We start from the raw sequence: 20,081 nt of genomic DNA on the forward strand, positions 1-20,081 counted from the left end.
AATTTAAGATAGTTATTTTGCTTCTGATTGGATCTTTTTTTTCCCCAGATATAGACTCTTGCTCTGTCACCCAGCCTGGTGTACAGTGACACAATCATAGCTCACTACAGCTTCAAACTCCTGGACTAAAGCTATACCCCTGCCTCAGCCTCCTGAGTAGCTAGGACTATAGGTAAGCACCACTGTACATGGGTAATTTTTGTTTGTTTTTATTTTTTATTTTTTGTAGAGACAGGGTCTTGCTGTGTTGCCCAGGCTAGTCTCAAACTCCTGTACTCAAACGATCCTCCTACATCAGCCTCAGAAAGTGCTGGGTTACAGGTGTTAGCCACCATGCCTGGTCCCAGTTGAATCTTGTAAGTAATGTCATAACATTGTTTTGTTTGTGTTTTAGTCTCATGTCCTAATTATTAGCATGAAATGTATTTGAATCTTAGGTTGAAATGTGAATATTACATAACATATGGCTTCTTATGTCATGATAACTTAATCTCCAAACATGTTATAACAAGTGCATTGTAAACAGCTTCCTTTAAAATAGATATAAACTAGAATATTAATTAAATGAACCAGTCTCCAATTTGGCAGATGACCAGCTCCAATGGAAGGTTAGCCATGTTCTGGCACACTACCAACAGAAATTCCATTATCTTTCTTTCTCTATGTATATTTGGACTCTAGTTATGAAAAACCATTTATACCTTCCATCCACACAACTTGTTATAACACTTAGATAGGACACAATACAGAAGGAGCAATCTGCTATTATCATACCTGTTGGCCAGTCACCTGAAATGTCTCCTCTGCATGTATACAGGTTATTTCCAGAGGTTCTGTCCCAGATATGTGTCGTAACAATCGACAGGTCTACAAGACAATATGTCTACAGTTTAACTTTCACATCCTCATCCTCCACAATACATAGTATCATTTTATAATTAAAAAGAAAATTTTACAAATAAAATTTCTTAAAACCTATTAAAATAAACTTAAACATTACTGAGAAGATTACTATAATATTATATTGGTCACCAGCAGATTCTCTGGGAACAAAGCAGATATCAATAAAGGTATAACATTGTTTCTACTTCCTATCCAATCATGGCAAGGTGGTTACAGAATATTAAAACAGAAAGAACCTTTGGAAAGACCTAGTAGTGCCCACATATTTTATATATAAAGAAATTTGGGAAAAAAAAAAGAAATTTGGCTCAGAGAAGTAACTTGCCCAAGGTCTCACAGCTAAACTATGTTAGAGTTACTACAAGCTACATGTTCTATCAACACCGTCTTCCAATGGAGCTAACATTGGATTAGGCAGACTGGTATAATAAGGACAGACCCTATATCAGAGGAAATTACTGAAAATCTTGACGCTTAAAACAGAAAATCAGAGAACATTTTTTTTTCAATGTTAAAAAGATTTGCTGCAAGATTCCTAAAATAAGCAGTTTCCCTATAGTTATAATATTTGGTTTATAAACATAGCAGCATCAAATTTATTAAATGAAGACGCTATATCTACAGTCATTTTAAGAATGTTCCCCCAGAAGTTTTTTGGCTCCTATGTAAACAAGTAAAGAAGAGGAAGCCAGTTCAATTAGTCTAAAGGTTCCTTCTAACCATTAGTCTTTGAGATTTGGTGAACAGGGTATGTTAGATTGTGTGAAGATAGCTAGATGGTTCATATCTGTGCATTTATATACATGTTGGCTAGCAAATACCTCATACATACAAGCTATACATGGGTTCAGTTTTTTGTTTGGTTGTTGATATGGTTTGGCTGTGTCCCTACCCAAATCTCACCTTGAATTGGTAATAATCCCCGCATGTCAAGGGCAGGACCAGGTGGAAGTAACTGAATCATGGGGGCAGTTTCCTCCATACTGTTCTTGTGATATTGAATAAGTCTCATGGGATCTGATGGTTTTATAAATGGGAGCTCCCCCCCTGTACATACTTTCTTGCCTACTGCCATGTAAGATGTGCCTTTGCTCCTCCTTTGCCTTCTGCTTTCATTATGAGGCCTCCTCTGCCATGTGGAACTGTGAGTTCATTAAACCTCTTTTTCTTTATAAATTACCCAGTCTTGGGTATGTCTTTATCAGCAGAGTGAGAACAGACTAATACAGTTGGGTTTTTTTTCTAGTAGATATCTGACATTTTCAATAGGCAGAAGGCTCAGAATATCAATTAATAAGCCTAACTGGAATTATAACACAAGTATCAGGTGAAGCATCAGTAACTCATAATTAAGATTTGGAATCATGTGCCAGATGTCTTCTCATTGTCCCTCCTTAACCGCTCTCCTGCCTTCTCACATCTGCCTTTTGCCCTGGGAGACTGACTTATATTGTCTACACCTATGTTTGGATAATTACGATTATCCTAATGGGATATCCAATGGGAAGCCCCATCCACAGATGAGCAGGACTGAGGAGAGAATGGGCCTTGACTCCCATGCTCCTCCCGGGAGGGTCACCTTGGGCTGTCTCTGGGCCTAGTCCTAAAATCACAAACCTCTCGAGGCAGTTCTCTGAAAGGCTTCCCCATTCCACATTCCCCTGCTGATGTGGGCCTGGGGTGGTACCAGCCTTGCTACCACTCGCCCCAATTACTGCTCTCTCATGTATGGTTTCCCCCATGCCCTGTCTATGCAATTGTAAACAGCTTCTTTATTAAACTCTCTTCAAATTGTCCTAATTTGAGTGTGTCATCTCCTCCCTGCTGAGACCCTGACAGATTCAAACAGAAACAAGGTCATACGACGTACCTCCATGGCTCTACTCCAAGGTCTAACTTCTCTGAGAGGATAAGGAAAAGAAGATTAAGAAGTTCATTTGTGGGTCTTAGCATTTTTTTTGTTTTGTTTTAGAGGCCAGACTGTTGCAGGAACAGAACAGATACATGGTATGCTTTTAAGATGCCAAAGGAGAGAGAAAATGCTCAGATAAATTAACCCAAAACTGTATTTGTGTTAACATTCCCACATAGTTTAATAAAGCCATTATTAAACTACAATTTCTTTAGCACCTTGTTTACTCACCTCAACAAGCTGCTCTTTCTGTTCAGAGAGTTTACAGGCATATTCAGCCAAAGCTTCTAAATTTCCTTCTACTCCAGTAAGTTTTAATGCTTTTAGAACCACATGATCAGCATGGTATTTTAATAGATCTGCTGCCAGCTGTGTCGCTGTACTATGAAGCTGCAGATGTGTGTGTGGGTGGGGGGGTGGGAGGGTGGAGAAGGAGAAGGGTGATGAAGAAAAGAAAACAAACAATAACATTTTGTGACCAAGCACCACATCAGCACTTTAAAAACTATTAATAAAGAGAAGCCGCAAAGCAGTTCCATGGGTTCCACTGAGGGGAGGGTGTAAAGTTCCCTGTGTAACAGTAGGAGTTGTGTAGCACTGGTGAGCTTACAGTTTCTCTCAAGGGCAGGAGTGATATCTAATTCATCCTTTAAACCCCTGGTGCCAGTGGTAATGCTGTTTCTAGAAGATGAACTGGGTATTCAATGGCTGAATACCCTTGTCCCTTTTTCATTCTGTTATCAACCAGCTCTTTCCCATGTAGCTTTTCCCTTAGGTGAAAAATGCTTCTGCTAATCTTAAAGTTGGTGAGGAATGAAACAGTATTAAGAGTATGAAGAGTGCAATATTTAGAGTACTAAGAAAATTGGCACTTTGGGATCATTAATAAGTTCTTTAGCATACTTTTGAAAAAGTACCAATGTGAGATTCAATAAATTTAATAAATTTTATTAAATACCTATATCATGGCAAGCACTGTAGCACTGTACTAGAGGCTGGGCATATATGACAAGTAGGACACAACCCCTGCCCTCAGGGAGGTTAGAATCTGTCTATAGTTGCCATCCAGATCTTTACTCTCTACCTCTATGAACAAATTGGGTCCCAGGAGAAACAATAGATTAAAGGGTAACACAAACCCCATGGTTTTATTGACTTTGGGTGGAATGCCTGGCTCACTTTTACCGGATATCTTTGGACACTATTAACTCCAAAATCTTTTCTTCTTATCTCGCCTTTTTTTTTTTTTTTTAATGACGTGACAGGTTATTTTGGGGTTGTCCAGAAATAGATCATTTTTAACAACATTGTTCTCAGAAAAATGTGACTTTGAATTAAATCTATTTGAATGAAGTGATTTCTTTTTTCCTGGAAGTAATCCAATCTCAATTCAAATTAGAGGATTGTCTCCAAAATTAACAATAGGATAGCCTCTGCATTCATGCAACTAAGTGAGAATAATTACAGTTAGAAACAAAGAAACTAAAATTCACTTTCCGTGGAAACTAAATGCCACATAAGAACTTAAAAAGATTTTGTTTCACCAGCAGGACCTTAGAGAATATCTAATGCCAGTCATTTATTTTAAAGCCTACGAAACAGCTCCACAGAGACTGTCTTGCCAAGGTCATGTAACTCGTCACGTGTAAGAGAGGGAGGCAGGACAAACGCAAAGTTCCTGCTCTATGCAACGTCCTGACAGCAGCCTTATATACATTATCTCCCTTAATCCTTACAAGAATTCTATGAGGTTGACATGGATATACCCATATAAGAGGTAATGAAAATGAAGCCTGTGGAAAGCCACTCAGTTTATCACAAGGAGATCATGTTCTACTGACAGTCAGGATTTTAACAATACTTTGGTTAAAACTGAATAGTCTGGAATGAAATGAGTAGGCTTTTTTCTTTCTTTTTTGTTTTGTTTTGTTTTTTTCCTTGTGTCAAGGGCAGCAGGCTTTTTATAAAGCATAGAAAACCATGTCTTTCTATGTTTAACAGGATGTTTAAATGGAGATTTCAATAGACATATCAGTGCCAAGTAAGATGTGAAACAGATCACCACGTATAAAATTTATATAAGAAACATCCAAAAACCAATTTCAGCCAGGCATGATGGCTTACACCTGTAATCTCAGCCCTTTGGGAGGCCAAGGGAGAAACACTGCTTGAGCCCAGGAGTTCAAGACCAGCCTGAGCTTATAATAGTGAGACCCTATCTCTACAAAAAATTAGCCAGACATGGTGGCATGCACCTGTGGCCCAGCTACATGGGAGGATGAGGCAGGAGGATCACTTGAGACCATAAGGTCAAGGCTGCAGTGAGCCATGTTCGCACCATTGTCTGGGCAAGAAAGTGAGACCCCATCTCAAAAATAAGAAATTTTTTTTTAAATTCTAATTTCATTGTCTTGAGCCCTTGACCGTCTTCAAGAATATAAAAGAATTAAGCCTGGGTGCAGTGGCTCACTTTGGGAGGCCAGGGCAGGTGGATCGTTTGAGGTCAGGAGTTTGAGACCAGCCTGGCCAACACGGTGAAACCCCATCTCTACTAAAAATACAAAAATTAGCTGGGCGTGGTGGCGTGCATCTGTAATCCCAGCTACTCAGGAGGTTGAGGCATGATAATCGCTTGAACCCCTGAGGTGGAGGTGGCAGTGAGCCGAGATCACGCCACTGCACTCCAGCTTGGGCAACAGAGTGAGACTCTATCTCAAAAAAATAAATAAATAAAAATAAAAGAATTAAGAAAGCACAGCTAAGGGAAATGAGAGGTCTGTGTGAGGAGGGTCTGTCTGGAGAGCTGCTGGGTGCCCACTGTGACTCCCTCCTCCAGGCATGCCTCAAAGCGCAGGGAGCAACAGGATAAAGGGGTTGAGGGGCGGGGGTGGGGGTAGGGGGGGCAACAGGAAAGCCTCTGAAGAACCACTAAGGTATCCATGAGAGTGAGAGTCCACTGTAAATGTCTACCAAGCCCAAAGCCATTTGATAAGGGTGCTGGTCACTAAAAACCTTCTGCCTCTCAACTGTCTCTCTTCTCTCTCTATGCCACAACCTGACAAAAATCAACAACAGCTACGTAACGGAGGGTGAGGAAAGTGAAAAAGGGAGAAGAGACCACATCTTTCCAGCTCTATCTAGTTGGAGCTGGGAAAACAGGGAACAGGGGAGAAGCTCTACAACTAAATGAAGATTTAAATACTGATTAACATTCTAATTTTCAACTGAGATTGTGTTTTGTGACTTAAAGCAGGAATTGGTAAACTTTTTCTGTGATGGGCCAGAGAGTAAATATTTTAGGCCCTATTGTGACTATCCAACTCTGCTGTTGTAGTGAGAAAACAGTAGACAGTAGGTCCACAGATGGGCAGCATTGTGTCCCCATACACTCTACTGACGAAAACAGTCCAGTTGTAGTTTGTGAACACCTGACTTAAAGTGACCATAGGACTTTCAATAACCTGAGAGTGGCCAACTAAGTCATGAGATGACCAACTTTTTATTCAGGGAACAGGGAAACCCTCTCAACCAACGGAATATTTTTTAAAATTTATTTCAGTGAGATAGAATTGATATACAACAAAACGTACCCATTTTAAAGATACTGTTCAGTGAGTTTTGATGAACATATACAGCCATGTAATCACAACAACTAATTTTGAACATTTCCATCATGTCAAAAAGTCCTCCCATGCCCTTTTGCAGTAAATATACCCCAACCTCTAACCCAAGATAGCCACTGATCTGATTTATGTCATTATTAATTAGTTTTGCCTTTTCTAGAATTGTTTTTTTCTAAATGGAATTTTATACATATAATCATTTGTGCCTGGCTTCTTTTGCTTAGTATGTCTTAGTGATTCATCCATATTGTTGCATGTATCAATACTGTTCTCTTTTATTACTGAATAGTATTTGGTAGAATTATTCCAAAATTCATTTATCAATTCCTCTGTTGATGGAATTCTAGGTTGTTATTAGTTTTTTATTATTATGAATAAAGTGATGAAAATTCATGTGCAAGCTTTGAGAATGATGGCATTAATAAAATCATGGCTTCAAAATAACTATGTCAAAGGAAGACTTTTTTTTTTTTTTTTTTTTTTTGAGACACAGTCTCACTCTGGCACCCAGACTGAAGTGCAGTAGCGCGATCATGGCTCACTGCAGCCTTGAGCCCTGGGGATCAGGTGATTCTCCCACTTCAGCCTCCCGAGTAGCTGGGACTACAGGTGCTAACCACCACACCTGGCTAATCTTTTGTGTTTTTTGTAGAGATGGGGTTTTGCCATGTTGCCCAGGCTAATCTCAAACTCCTAGGCTCAAGTGATCCTCCCACCTTGGCCTCCCCACAGTGCTGGAATTACGGGCATGAGCCACCATGCCTGGCCTCAAAGGAAAACTTTTAAAACCATTTTCTAGGCACAGAGACATACTAATACTAATGCACTTCATACACCCATACAACATGAAAATCACAAAGAATTAGAAGAGGCTAAATTTCAAACTATACTTACTTCTTTCTTAAGTTCATTAAGACTGTGACTGATTTTCAAAATGCTGAGTTCCAGTTCTTCAGCGATGCTTTTTGTTTTCTTGCTTTGCTAAAAATTTTAAAAAGTATACATGTAATGTTACCGCATCTCTTTAATCTGTTAATTACAATTTTGTTTGAACTGTAAATTGTAATAAATTTTAATACTATTCTGTGAACTATAAAAGTAGATTTTCAAAATTTACTTGTTTAAGTTACAGTGGAAAATAAAATTTCAGTTTAGTTATATTTTTCAATGCTAACTACAAATAGGTGAACTTCTGTTTTTTATTTATTTATTTTTCTGTGAACCTATGGATTATATTGAAAGGTGAACTTTTAAAATCTAATTTTCTTTAATAAACTCATCAAGTCTAAAATTAATCTCTTTTATTTTCTGCCTAGAATGTCCATGCTTTCACTCCTAACCTAGTTAAAAATTAAAATCCTACTCATCTTTAAGATCTTACATAAATGTCTTTTTCTCAGAAAGGCTTTTTCAGATCACTCAATCTAAATCAGATCCTCTTCTTACTCACTGTAATCTTTTTGCTCCATAATCGTCCCAGTTTGCAATTACATATTTATTTTTTCAGTCCAAACCATCTGGAATTTTTTATTTTTTGTTTGTTTAAAGTCTATCTTCCCCACTAGGCCACGAAAGCTGGGTTCACATCTATTTTGCACACCACTAAATCCACAGTACCTGGCATAGCAAACGGTAGGTCGTAGATATTCAATTCTTTGCATGATAAATAAAAATTAAATATCACTACTTCATGAAGCCTTCTTGAGCCCCCTCCCTAAATATAAATTTGTCCTCCTTCAAACCCTCTCAATGCATAGTCTACACTTTCTCTTAGGATACTTACAAAGCTATTTGTACTTGTCTCACCCCTTCCCGCAAATTTCTATATTGTAAAATTCTTGCAGACAAAGATTTTATCTTATTCATCTTTAGATTTATGGTGCTTGGCATATAAAAGGCACCAGTAACAACTGCTGAAAAAAATGAATGAATGAAAAATACACCTAGCATGCAGGATCAGAGATCTGAGTGCTTGTGAAATATGCACAGGTAAATTTGCTAAATTTGTGCCATTTGCTAATTGCAAATTTGAGTATTGATAGAATCACATTCCCAACAGAGTATTTCATCACAAGCAACTTTTTATAGTGAGTGTTGGACTTAAAACTTAACACTGAAGCAATCTACACTTCAGATTGTGTATCACACAGATAATTCAAACTAAACACAAAACATTGCTCAAGTCTCTCACACGACTATACTCTAGGGCAAGATTCCCTGTTAATAAGAACATGTGCACTACTGTGATGCCAAGAAAACATCAGAGAAATCTGTGATTCATATCTACTTTCATTCATAAATTAATCTACTTACAAGGAAATCAACTGCTCCTTCTTTCTTCAGTCTCAGCCATATCCACCCTCCTTCATCATCTTTACTGCCAAAGCTTTGTTCATGACTTCCAGATTTGTACTATCACTGCTGTATATCGTAAGCCATGTTAAATACTTTTCTGACAGAGCCTGGGTCTAAGAAATAAATAATGCTAGAGACATGTCCCAGGGCTCTCTGTCTCTCCACTTTGCAATCCACCTGCTATAAGAGATTGTGTACACACACTTCCTGTCTGTCCCACTTCTGTCAGTCTTGGCCATTCTTGCCCAAATAAGCTCCTCTGTTTGAAGCACACCAACAGCCCATTTAAGGCTCATAGAGTGGCCACCCACCAATTTTAGACCAGGAATTTGTGCAAGGGTGAAAAGCTTTTACTTGCCAGCTGGATCTACCCTTGTTTTCATTGAATCTACACCCCAATAAGTTTTCTAAATCATTGTCTCTGTAAATCAGCTGTCCTCAGAGGTAAGAATTGTGTACATGTGAATGGCTCCAGCAGTCAGGCTCAGGTCCCAAGAACCTCTAGGTGGGGGTCTACTCCTCTCTTCTTCGCTCTGAAGAAGCATTTTGGGGAGGAATTTTCCAGAGGTGAGTTTGGTGGAAGAGTAGGGACAACAGTGTGAACTAGTGATAGTGACAGAGGCATAGAATCGAGACTGGCTAGAATGAGAGTCAACAGGCCTGGAAATAAATGTCAAGTATTGTAAGTGCTAGATGGGAAGGATATTTTGGCCAACCAGGAGGGAAAGAAGGGATGAGATATCCTGTCCCATTCTGGAACAAATTCATACTCCTGGTGATTATGTAACTTCCATATCTTGCAAAACTTTATGGGAAAGCCATTATATAAGATTTACTTTGATTTTAAAAAAGTTCTTACAGCTTGAATCCACACAGAAATTAACTGCTGCAGTTCCATTCTCGCCTGAGTTGACAGTTCCAAGATGCGTTCTCTGTGCTCATGGCTGGTGTAGGCAGAATCAGTAAAGTCCTCCGTACGCTCCAAGATGACTTCCAATGTCACAGAAAGGTTCTCTTTGGACTGAAAATAAAGATTCTCCCGAAGAGCTTCAATATTCATCTGAGAACAAAAAGGACATCTATCTATCCATGTGAGTCAATATTCCCACCTGACCAAAATGGGCTGTAATTTCTAACAGTGCCCAGGAAAACACTAGCATTTCCTTTTCCCAAGCTGAGGGGAAATACAGCCACCAATGATATCTATATTCGCCACTCACCCAGAAGGATACATTGCTCAAAAGCCTTCAATATCCATGCAAAGCACCATTCCTAGAGTAATTAATACAATGACATTCCTATGAGATCAGTGAATACTAAGGCAGAAAGAGCATCATCCTCTAGCAACCAGTAGGAAAAATGAACCAGCCTCCAGGTAAAAGATTTGCATCTGAGAAAATGCCTAGGCAAAGTCCTGGAAGATAAGTTACACCCAAATATGAAATGTGCTGAGCCCAGGGGGAAGGATGGTGTGGAAGATGTGGGGTGTGAGAAGGACTGGGGAAGGCATCCATTTTACCTTTGTTAATTCAGCAAAGACTCTCCTAGTCACCTAACTGGTCTCCCTACATTTTGTTTAAAGTCCCCAACAGCACCTTACTGACCCAAACATCCTCTACCAGAGGGTCTGTATAATCTAAAATGTAAACCATCTGATACTGCCACCTCCCTCTAATAGCTCCTCGCCATCTATAGAGAATCAAGCCCAAACGTCTATGGTATAGCACAAAATCCTCTATGGCCTGTCTTTATATACTTCTCTAACAGTCTATCTCACCCCCTGAACCCCCTAACAACCTTTCACTTCAGCCACCCTGTTTGGAGTTCCTTGACTATGTGATGAACACATGCTCATGTGTGCAGTCTTTCTCTCTCAGCTTTCTATGATGCATCATGCCACTTCAACCCTGTAAAACACTACAGTCCATGAAATATGTCACACAGACAACTTGGGCCAAGAGGCAACAAGCGGTAATGATCATGATTATGGTCACAATGAATGTGATAATAAGGATACCTTACATTTGTTTAACACTTCAAAGTCCTTTCACAAATGTTATTTTAATTAATCCTTATGTGTGACCCATTATTTTCCCTTTAGAGAGAAAATATACATGTTTTTAGACAGCAACTTAGTGGAGTTTTGTGGGATTTTTTTAAAGAGGCTATTTACTGATATGGTTTCATAACATTTGTCCATATATTCATGGTACCAAATACAGCAAAGTACCCAGTTTCCCTCCATAGATTATACTCTCCATCAGAAAAAAAGCAAGATGCCAAAGAGATAATCATGGACAGTGAGACTGAGCCTATTTATAACAGCTCTGCCTCCAGCATGCCTGATGGTGAGAGGGCAGCAGCCAGAGCTGTCGGCAGCAGCCACAGGCAGAGCACTGCCCCTCCTTCACCCGCACCAGAAATGCAGCAGCAGGTGGTGAAAGATGTCTCTCACCTGACTTACTTGTTTCCCTAATTATCCATTGACAACACATCTCCTCCCTCAGCATTTATAAAAAGGGAAGATTAGAAAAATAATCTCTAAGATCCCTTTCAGCAATAAAATTTCTAAGAGAAGGTTTGGTCTCTACAGTTTCTTTCCCCTCAGGAAGACTCAGTGGTAGGACTGGCATCATATAAACAAACCCAGAGATGTAAAGTGAAAGGTCATGGACTTTGGGATTAGAGAATCCTGGGCCTAAAGAAGGGTTCTACCACTTACTAGCTCTCCTCCTCAAAAAAAAAAAAGACAAAAAACAAAAAAAAAAACCAGTATATAATTATATCCACCTAAAGGGCAGGTAGGGATTAAATAAAATATTTATTAAGAGCAAAAAGAGATATTCTTTCCATTACTGTCTTTTCACCCCATGTTCCTACTTAGACCTTCACACAATTAGAAATCAAAGTCCAGGGCCAGGCGTGGTGGTTCACGCCTGTAATCCCAGCACTTTGGGAGGCCGAGGTGGGTGGATCACCTGAGGTCAGGAGTTCGAGACCAGCCTGGCCAACATGGCAAAACCCCATCTCTATTAAAAGTACAAAAATTAGCCGGCTGTGGTGGTGGGTGCCTGTAATCCCAGCTACTCAGGAGGCTGAGGCAGGACAATTGCTTGAACCCAGGAGGTGGAGGTTGCAGTGAGCCAAGATCGTGCCGCCACACTCCAGCCTGAGAAACAAGAGTGAGACTCCATCTCAAAAATAAATAAATAAAATAAATCAAAGTGCAGTAAAATGGAAAGAATGCCATTCTAATCACAGCCCTGTCTGTTAGAGAGGTGGGAACCTTTAGCATTTGGATAACTTCTCAGGGCCTTAGTTTTCTGATCTGTTAAAGGAGGGCATTGTACTAGATGACTTCTTAGGGCCCTCCCAACTCAGACACTGCTCTTACCCAGAAAGCATCTTCACCATGTCTATGACTTCTGATGAGAAGTCAGACTTCCTGGAGTCACACTGCCTAGTTTCAAATCCCAACTCTGGTACTTAGTAGCCAGCAAGTTAATATCCTTTCTGTTTCTCAAGCTCCTCAACAGTGTAATGGAAATAACAGCAATAGTTCTTTGAGGATTATATAAGTTCATATATTTAAAGCACTCAGAAAAGGGCTGGCACAGAGTAAGGACTCAATAACTGTTAGTGTGTATTACTGTTGATTTTTAAATTTTAATTATTACTAATACTATTACTATAGTCTCAAAGTATCAACCCTCTAACACAGAGAAAAGCAGGAATTCTAGCAGAAATGATTTGCTGCTCACCATCATCCTATGGATGGTACTGCTCAAAAAGATATGGCACTGCTCAAAAAACAGGAAGGGAACATTCTTTTGAACAGGAGGCTATAGCTAAACCATACAGCTAAACAGAGCCAGAGTAGCTACTATAACCAAAGACCAGTGTTCTTTGTAAATACACCTTTAATGTAAATATTACTGAGCAACAAGTTTGTACAGAGTGGCATTGCTTTAAACAGATACATTTGCTTTTATGAAGCACTGTTCTAAAACATTACACAAAAATATGGATACTACACATAGTGATGCTCCTTTAAAATGGAAAGAAAAGACTGAGTGCAGTGGCTCATGCCTGTGATCCCAGCATTTTGGGAGGCCCAGGCGGGTAGATCACCTGAAGTCAGGAGTTTGAGACCAGCCTGGCCAACATGGTGAAACCCCATCTCTACCAAAAATATAAAAATTAGCCAGGCATGGTAGCACATGCCTGTAGTACCAGCTACTTGGGAGGCCGAAGCACAAGAATTGCTTGAACCCAGGAGGTGGAGGTTGCAGTGAGCCAAGATCACACCACTGCACTCCAGCCTGGGCAAGAGAGCGAGACTCCATCTCAAAAAATTAAAATAAAATAAAATAAGAAGAGAAAAATAAAAATATACTCTCTTTATTCTTACCTTGAATTCCTTAATTCCAGTAAAAATACTGATAGATGAAATGTCAGTCTCTCCATTCGGTTTACAGTCAGTCACAATTTCAATGACCTTATCCAATGCCACTTTCATACGGTCAAATACTCCTTCTTTGTTTTTATGGGCTGATTCGCAGTTAGGATGCCTCAGACATGTCTTCAAAACAATTGAAAATTTTTATTTTAATATTTGATTTATTTCATAATGCACAAAAATCTTACAGAGAACATGTCATGCTAAGAAAAATGGTTCTTTACCAAAATCTCCTGGGTCCCTGGCTCACTCAGCTGCTTCTCCTCACTAAAGTGGAAGCAGGATGAGTAAAAAGCGATAGCAAGGTTAAATAAAAAATGCAGAGTGCAAAACTATACCTTTATACTTCAATAGTAAGTTTACTTAAAAAGTTTTTAGGAAAAAATCTCTTTTCATCATGATTAAAACTATTTTAAATGTTGCCTTACACATGCAAGAAATGAAAAAGAATGAAGAAAAATGAGATGAAATATGATCATGGATGCATCTCGACTTTTAAAAAATGATGTAAATGAAAAACTCAAGGGCCTAGACAAAATAGAGTCTTCTGAGTGGGTTCCACGAAGTCTGTTTTTGTGGCTTCACTGATTCTAGCACGGGGTAAATACTCTCAGAAGAAAAGGTTATTCCAAACAAACTGCTAAAGAGACATTTTATTCATTCATTCTAGAATTGCACCAATTTGCTGGCCAACTGCTGTTTGGAAATACTCTTGATTGATAATTTTGTTAAAAGTGGAAACAGGAATTAAAAGGTGAATTTACAGAATAAACTAATTAAGTGCTGACTTCTTAGTCCGCTGTATTTAACAGATCTTAACTTGTCTAGCTTTTTCTAGAGCATATGTGCTGGCTCCTCAATGAGACTGGAAAAACCCTGCAGGCAGCTACCATGTGTGACAGGCCTTAATTCATAGCACCTAATACACCATGTTCTGCTGAGCTGTTCAATCAAAGCTGACTCATAAATTAGTTCTTATTTGGAGTTGGGGAAGAAAGTTAGCATTCTTATAAATAATAACTGAGATTTAACTATTCAGGCCTATGTTCTAAGTTATCACTTTGATCTTTTTTAAAATGTAAATTATGTAAGTTAAATGCATTTAGTCGGGTGTTCTAATTATTAATTTATTACACAGTAAAACCAAAATTATCTTACCTTTGAAGCTGTGAGAAGCATCATCGTACACTTTTCAAGAACTGTCCTAGCTGCTGCCATTTTTGCCTTTTTCTTTTCATCTTTCAAATCCTAAATACGAAATAAAATCACGGAGGAGTCTAAGACCATGTGAACAACCCAATTTCTTAAAAAAGTATTTATTCAACACTAATACTCAAGAATTCACTAACATTGTTAAGTGAAAAAAAAAAAAAAAACCAGGATAAAGTTTTACAAACTGTCACTGCTTCAATATAAACACATCAACACAATATGAGTAGAAAGAAAAAGCTACTCTTAGTAAGGGCTAGAGAGCCAGAAACTGAGACACAGGTAGAGGCTGCACATGGTTGACATTCTGGTGTTCTGTCATACCTGACATTCTCACGTCAAATGCACACACTGCATCCTAACCAGAAACACCCAGCCTATGTCTTACTTAATTAAAAGTAAATTGTATACTGAGCATCTATTGATTATTATTTCCTTCAAAACAGACACTTAAAAGTCGATTCTTTAAGGAGCCTCGTCTAATTAATCCCATCTAACTGCTATGCATCTCAAATTGGGGTTCGTTTGTCTTAATCTTAATCAATATGCTGCTCTGAAATATTCCTAAGATGTTTCTTGGATAGATAATTTTCCCCAACAAGATTGAAAAGGAACACCTAAGAAAGCACTGTGTATTGAATTTGTTTTGGTGGGGGGTGACTTCTCACAGAGCCCTCAATAGAATGTGTGCTATTCACATGAGGTAGCCAAAGTTTGCTGATCAAATCTACAACAAAATACTCTGTTAATAATTTGGTTATTATATCTAAATCAGAGGTGGGCAATACTTTCAATTAAAGCCCAGATAAACATTTGAGGCCTTCTGAGCTATATGGTCTCCATCACAGCTACTCAATTCTGTCATTGTAGTGTGAAAGCAAACAGAGACAATACACAAATAAATAAGAACAGCTGTGTTCCAAGAAAACTTTATGTATGGACATTGAAATGTGAATTACATAAAATTTTTCCCTGTCACGTTAGCCTTTTTTATTTGTAAGTTAGGTTAAAGGCCCCTTCTTACAAATAAGAAAAACCTAAAGTTTGAGAATGATTTGCCTTTGAAAGTAAATTTGCTTGAATAAATTAGAATGGATTCAGAAGTTAGTCCTACACAATAATATCACTCTCACTCACGTGCATCCCAATATAGATTTAATAAGAGATAGAGATGGAATTACAAATAGTGTACGACAAAGTGCATATAACCCCAAAGCTAATGCAGATCACATCCCAAAGAACTGTGTCCTATATGTGAGTATCATCCATCATGGGTACCTATCAGATAAAGGCTGAGGTTGCTTATAAAATTTCCACCCGTTCCTCTTGTCTTTAACATTTTGGACAGGACTCCTTTCAAAACCACCTGTGGGTCTAGCTGACAATGCATCAAGTGTGTATGCCATACCTGACACTTACAAGCCACATATGACACCATAGGCTGTATGGTGATAACAAGCGACAGAAAAAGATGGCATCTCAACCTGGAAAGGGCTGGTCCACAGGACAAAACAGAGGCGTCCATAAAACCCAGATGGTCCATGAAGCACTAAGCGAAGCATCCCAATACCTCCAGAAGTATTTTCCCAGACTTGGGTAAGGCTGTCACCACTGCCACTTTCTTTTTTTTTTTAATTATTATTATACTTTAAGTTTTAGGGTACATGTGCACAATGTGCAGGTTAGTTACATATGTATACATGTGCCATGCTGGTGTGCTGCACCCATTAACTCGTCATTTAGCATTAGGTATATCTCCTAATGTTATCCCTCCCCCCTCCCCCCACCACACAACAGTCCCCAGAGTGTGATATTCCCCTTCCTGCCTGTGTCCATGTGTTCTCATTGTTCAATTCCCATCTATGAGTGAGAACGTGCAGTGTTTGGTTTTTTGTCCTTGCAATAGTTTACTGAGAATGATGATTTCCAATTTCATCCATGTCCCTACAAAGGACATGAACTCATCATTTTTTATGGCTGCATAGTATTCCATGGTGTATATGTGCCACATTTTCTTAATCCAGTCTATCATTGTTGGACATTTGGGTTGGTTCCAAGTCTTTGCTATTGTGAATAGTGCCACAATAAACATACGTGTGCATGTGTCTTTATAGCAGCATGATTTATAGTCCTTTGGGTATATACCAAGTAATGGGATGGCTGGGTCAAATGGTATTTCTAGTTCTAGATCCCTGAGGAATCACCACACTGACTTCCACAATGGTTGAACTAGTTTGCAGTCCCACCAACAGTGTAAAAGTGTTCCTATTTCTCCACATCCTCTCCAGCACCTGTTGTTTCCTGACTTTTTAATGATTGCCATTCTAACTGGTGTGAGATGGTATCTCATTGTGGTTTTGATTTGCATTTCTCTGATGGCCAGTGATGATAAGCATTTTTTCATGTGTCTTTTGGCCGCATAAATGTCTTCTTTTGAGAAGTGTCTGTTCATATCCTTCACCCACTTTTTGATGGGGTTGTTTGGTTTTTTCTTGTAAATTTGTTTGAGTTCATTGTAGATTCTGGATATTAGCCCTTTGTCAGATGAGTAGGTTGCGAAAATTTTCTCCCATTTTGTAGGTTGCCTGTTCACTCTGATGGTAGTTTCTTTTGCTGTGCAGAAGCTCTTTAGTTTAATGAGATCCCATTTGTCAATTGTGGCTTTTGTTGCCATTGCTTTTGGTGTTTTAGACATGAAGTCCTTGCCCATGCCTATGTCCTGAATGGTAATGCCTAGGTTTTCTTCTAGGGTTTTTATGGTTTTAGGTCTAACGTTTAAGTCTTTAATCCATCTTGAATTGATTTTTGTATAAGGTGTAAGGAAGGGATCCAGTTTCAGCTTTCTACATATGGCTAGCCAGTTTTCCCAGCACCATTTATTAAATAGGGAATCCTTTCCCCATTGCTTGTTTTTCTCAGGTTTGTCAAAGATCAGATAGTTGTAGATATGCGGCATTATTTCTGAGGGCTCTGTTCTGTTCCATTGATCTATATCTCTGTTTTGGCACCAGTACCATGCTGTTTTGGTTACTGTAGCCTTGTAGTATAGTTTGAAGTCAGGTATTGTGATGCCTCCAGCTTTGTTCTTTTGGCTTAGGATTGACTTGGCAATGCGGGCTCTTTTTTGGTTCCATATGAACTTTAAAGTAGTGTTTTCCAATTCTGTGAAGAAAGTCATTGGTAGCTTGATGGGGATGGCATTGAATCTATAAATTACCTTGGGCAGTATGGCCATTTTCACGATATTGATTCTTCCTACCCATGAGCATGGAATGTTCTTCCATTTGTTTGTATCCTCTTTTATTTCATTGAACAGTGGTTTGTTGTTCTCCTTGAAGAGGTCCTTCATGTCCCTTGTAGTTGGATTCCTAAGTATTTTATTCTCTTTGAAGCAATTGTGAATGGGAGTTCACTCATGATTTGGCTCTCTGTTTGTCTGTTATTGGTGTATAAGAATGCTTGTGATTTTTGTACATTGATTTTTGTATCCTGAGGCTTTGCTGAAGTTGCTTATCAGCTTAAGGAGATTTTGGGCTGAGACAATGGGGTTTTCTAGATATACAATCATGTCATCTGCAAACAGGGACAATTTGACTTCCTCTTTTCCTAATTGAACACCCTTTATTTCCTTCTCCTGCCTAATTGCCCTGGCCAGAACTTCCAACACTATGTTGAATAGGAGTCACCACTGCCACTTTCTTTTCCTTTTGAGACAGTCTCCCTCCCTTGCCCAGGCTGGAGCGCAGTGGTGTGATCTCAGCTCACTGCAGCCTCTGCTTCCCGGGCTCAAGCAATTCTTGTGCCTCAGCCTCCTGAGTAGCTGGGATTACAGGCATGTGCCACCACACCCAGCTAATTTCTGTATTTTTAGAAGAGATGCGGTTTCATCATGTTGGCCAGGCTGGTCTCAAACTCCTGACCTTAGGTGATCCACCCACCTCAGCCTCCCAAAGTGCTGGGATTACAGGCATGAGCCACTATGCCCAGCCTCACCACTGCCACTTTCTACAACCTTGGTCCAGGTCACCATCATCTCTCAATAGATTACTGTAATAGCCTCTTGAGTGGTCTCCCTGCCTCTGTCCTTGCCTCCACGCAAACTACTCTCAACATGGCAGCTAGAGTGATACTGTTAAAATGTAAGTCAGAAAACATCATTCTCCTACTCAAAACCTCCAATGGCTCCCCATTTTACTTAAAGCCAAAGTCCTTACACAGTTTGGCCTGCCCACTACCTCTCTGATTTCATCTTATTACCTTTCCCGTTTGCTCACTTTGATCCATCCACTGGCCTTCGTGTTCTTTGAACACACCATGCACGTTTCTGTTTTATTGTCTATCTCCTCCCACCCCTACTAAAACATAAGCTCCATGAGTGCAGAGGTTTTTGTCACTTTTATTTACTGTTGAATCCTCAACACCTAGTGTAGTATTTGGTTAACAGTAAGCAGCTGATGAATATTTGCTGAGAAAACTGAGAATGCACCTGACCTATAGCTCTTTGCAGGATATTCTGACTATTCTAAAGGAGAAAGCATTTGAACCCTGGATGCATATTCCAAAAAAATGACCCAGGAGTAGCACTTATCAAACACAGATGATAAAAAGGCTGCCAGTAAGTTGCAGGGGTCCCACATTTAATCAGCTAAATTGTTAAAAATAGATACCTCTTCAGCCAGAAGTTTTTAAATGTTGGATCACAATATTACAAGAATTGAGAAAAATAAAATGTTCTCCATGCCAAATTTCTAAATCAAAATGATGGTGAAAGTTTTTCAGTTATGTCCAGAAGCTGAAGAGGATCCTGTAGGAAGTGTAACTGAAGGATGGCAGCTTTAGAACCTATGACTTATGCCACGCTTGCTCAAGTGATCAAGAAAATGCTAGATTATAAGCTACTATTATTATAAAAATACTCAGGCTAATAATTATCATTGGGGAGAATGAGGAGAAGAAGGAAGATTAAGAGAAAGAGAAGGAAAAGAAAGAAAATTTGTTTTATAAAGAACAATAATGGCAGACAGAAAATGAAACAACAAGGTACCTGCCTATAGAAACACCATTGGTATTACAAACCAATGCCATTATTTAGCCTGCCACTTGCCAGACCAATACCCATTTTTCAACTCCAGCTGCAATTGGGAAAGTTCATATCAAAAACTGAGAGACTAGCCTATGGGACTACACCCAGAACCATCCCAGGAAATGGTCAATTATTTTATATATTTAACCTGCCAACAAGACAGACTCCTACACAAATACCCCAACAAGGAAAAGTCAATCCTAGACATAATATGATCTTCCATCTCCCAAAACTGAGGAGCTTACTGTCTGAATTGGGGAACAGACCCATAAGGAACTAATATTGGCTGGGCACAGTGATTCACGCCTGTAATCCCAGCACTTTGGGAGGCTGAGGCGGGCGGATCACCTGAGATTAGGAGTTCGAGACCAGCCTGGCCAACATGGTGAAACCCTGTCTCTACTAAAAATACAAAAAGTTAGCTGGGCGTGGTGGTGCATGCCTGTAATCCCAGCTACTCGGGAGGCTGAGGCATGAGAATCACTTGAACCCAGGAGGTGGAGGTTGCAGTGAGCCGTGATCACGACACTGCACTCC

General features: G+C 39.3%; 1 protein-coding gene across 2 annotated transcripts in view; it reads right to left on the reverse strand.

Annotated features, from left to right (window-relative positions):
- CTNNAL1 (catenin alpha like 1) overlaps nt 1-20,081 on the reverse strand; it is a 70,755-nt gene that overhangs the window by 27,049 nt on the left and 23,625 nt on the right. For both annotated transcript variants that reach the window (XR_002007354.4, XM_004048411.5), the window contains exons 5-10: nt 14,411-14,500; nt 13,205-13,375; nt 9,653-9,853; nt 7,333-7,419; nt 3,047-3,205; nt 775-867 (exon numbers count right to left, since the gene is read on the reverse strand). Coding sequence is in view for 1 of the 2 variants with exons in the window: in XM_004048411.5 (XP_004048459.1) it covers nt 775-867; nt 3,047-3,205; nt 7,333-7,419; nt 9,653-9,853; nt 13,205-13,375; nt 14,411-14,500 (801 nt within the window). In the remaining variant the exon portion in view is untranslated. The remainder of the gene's footprint in view (nt 1-774; nt 868-3,046; nt 3,206-7,332; nt 7,420-9,652; nt 9,854-13,204; nt 13,376-14,410; nt 14,501-20,081) is intronic.

The sequence above is a fragment of the Gorilla gorilla genome, chromosome 13 (assembly GCF_029281585.2).
Source record: "Gorilla gorilla gorilla isolate KB3781 chromosome 13, NHGRI_mGorGor1-v2.1_pri, whole genome shotgun sequence".
Classification (NCBI taxonomy): domain Eukaryota; kingdom Metazoa; phylum Chordata; class Mammalia; order Primates; family Hominidae; genus Gorilla; species Gorilla gorilla.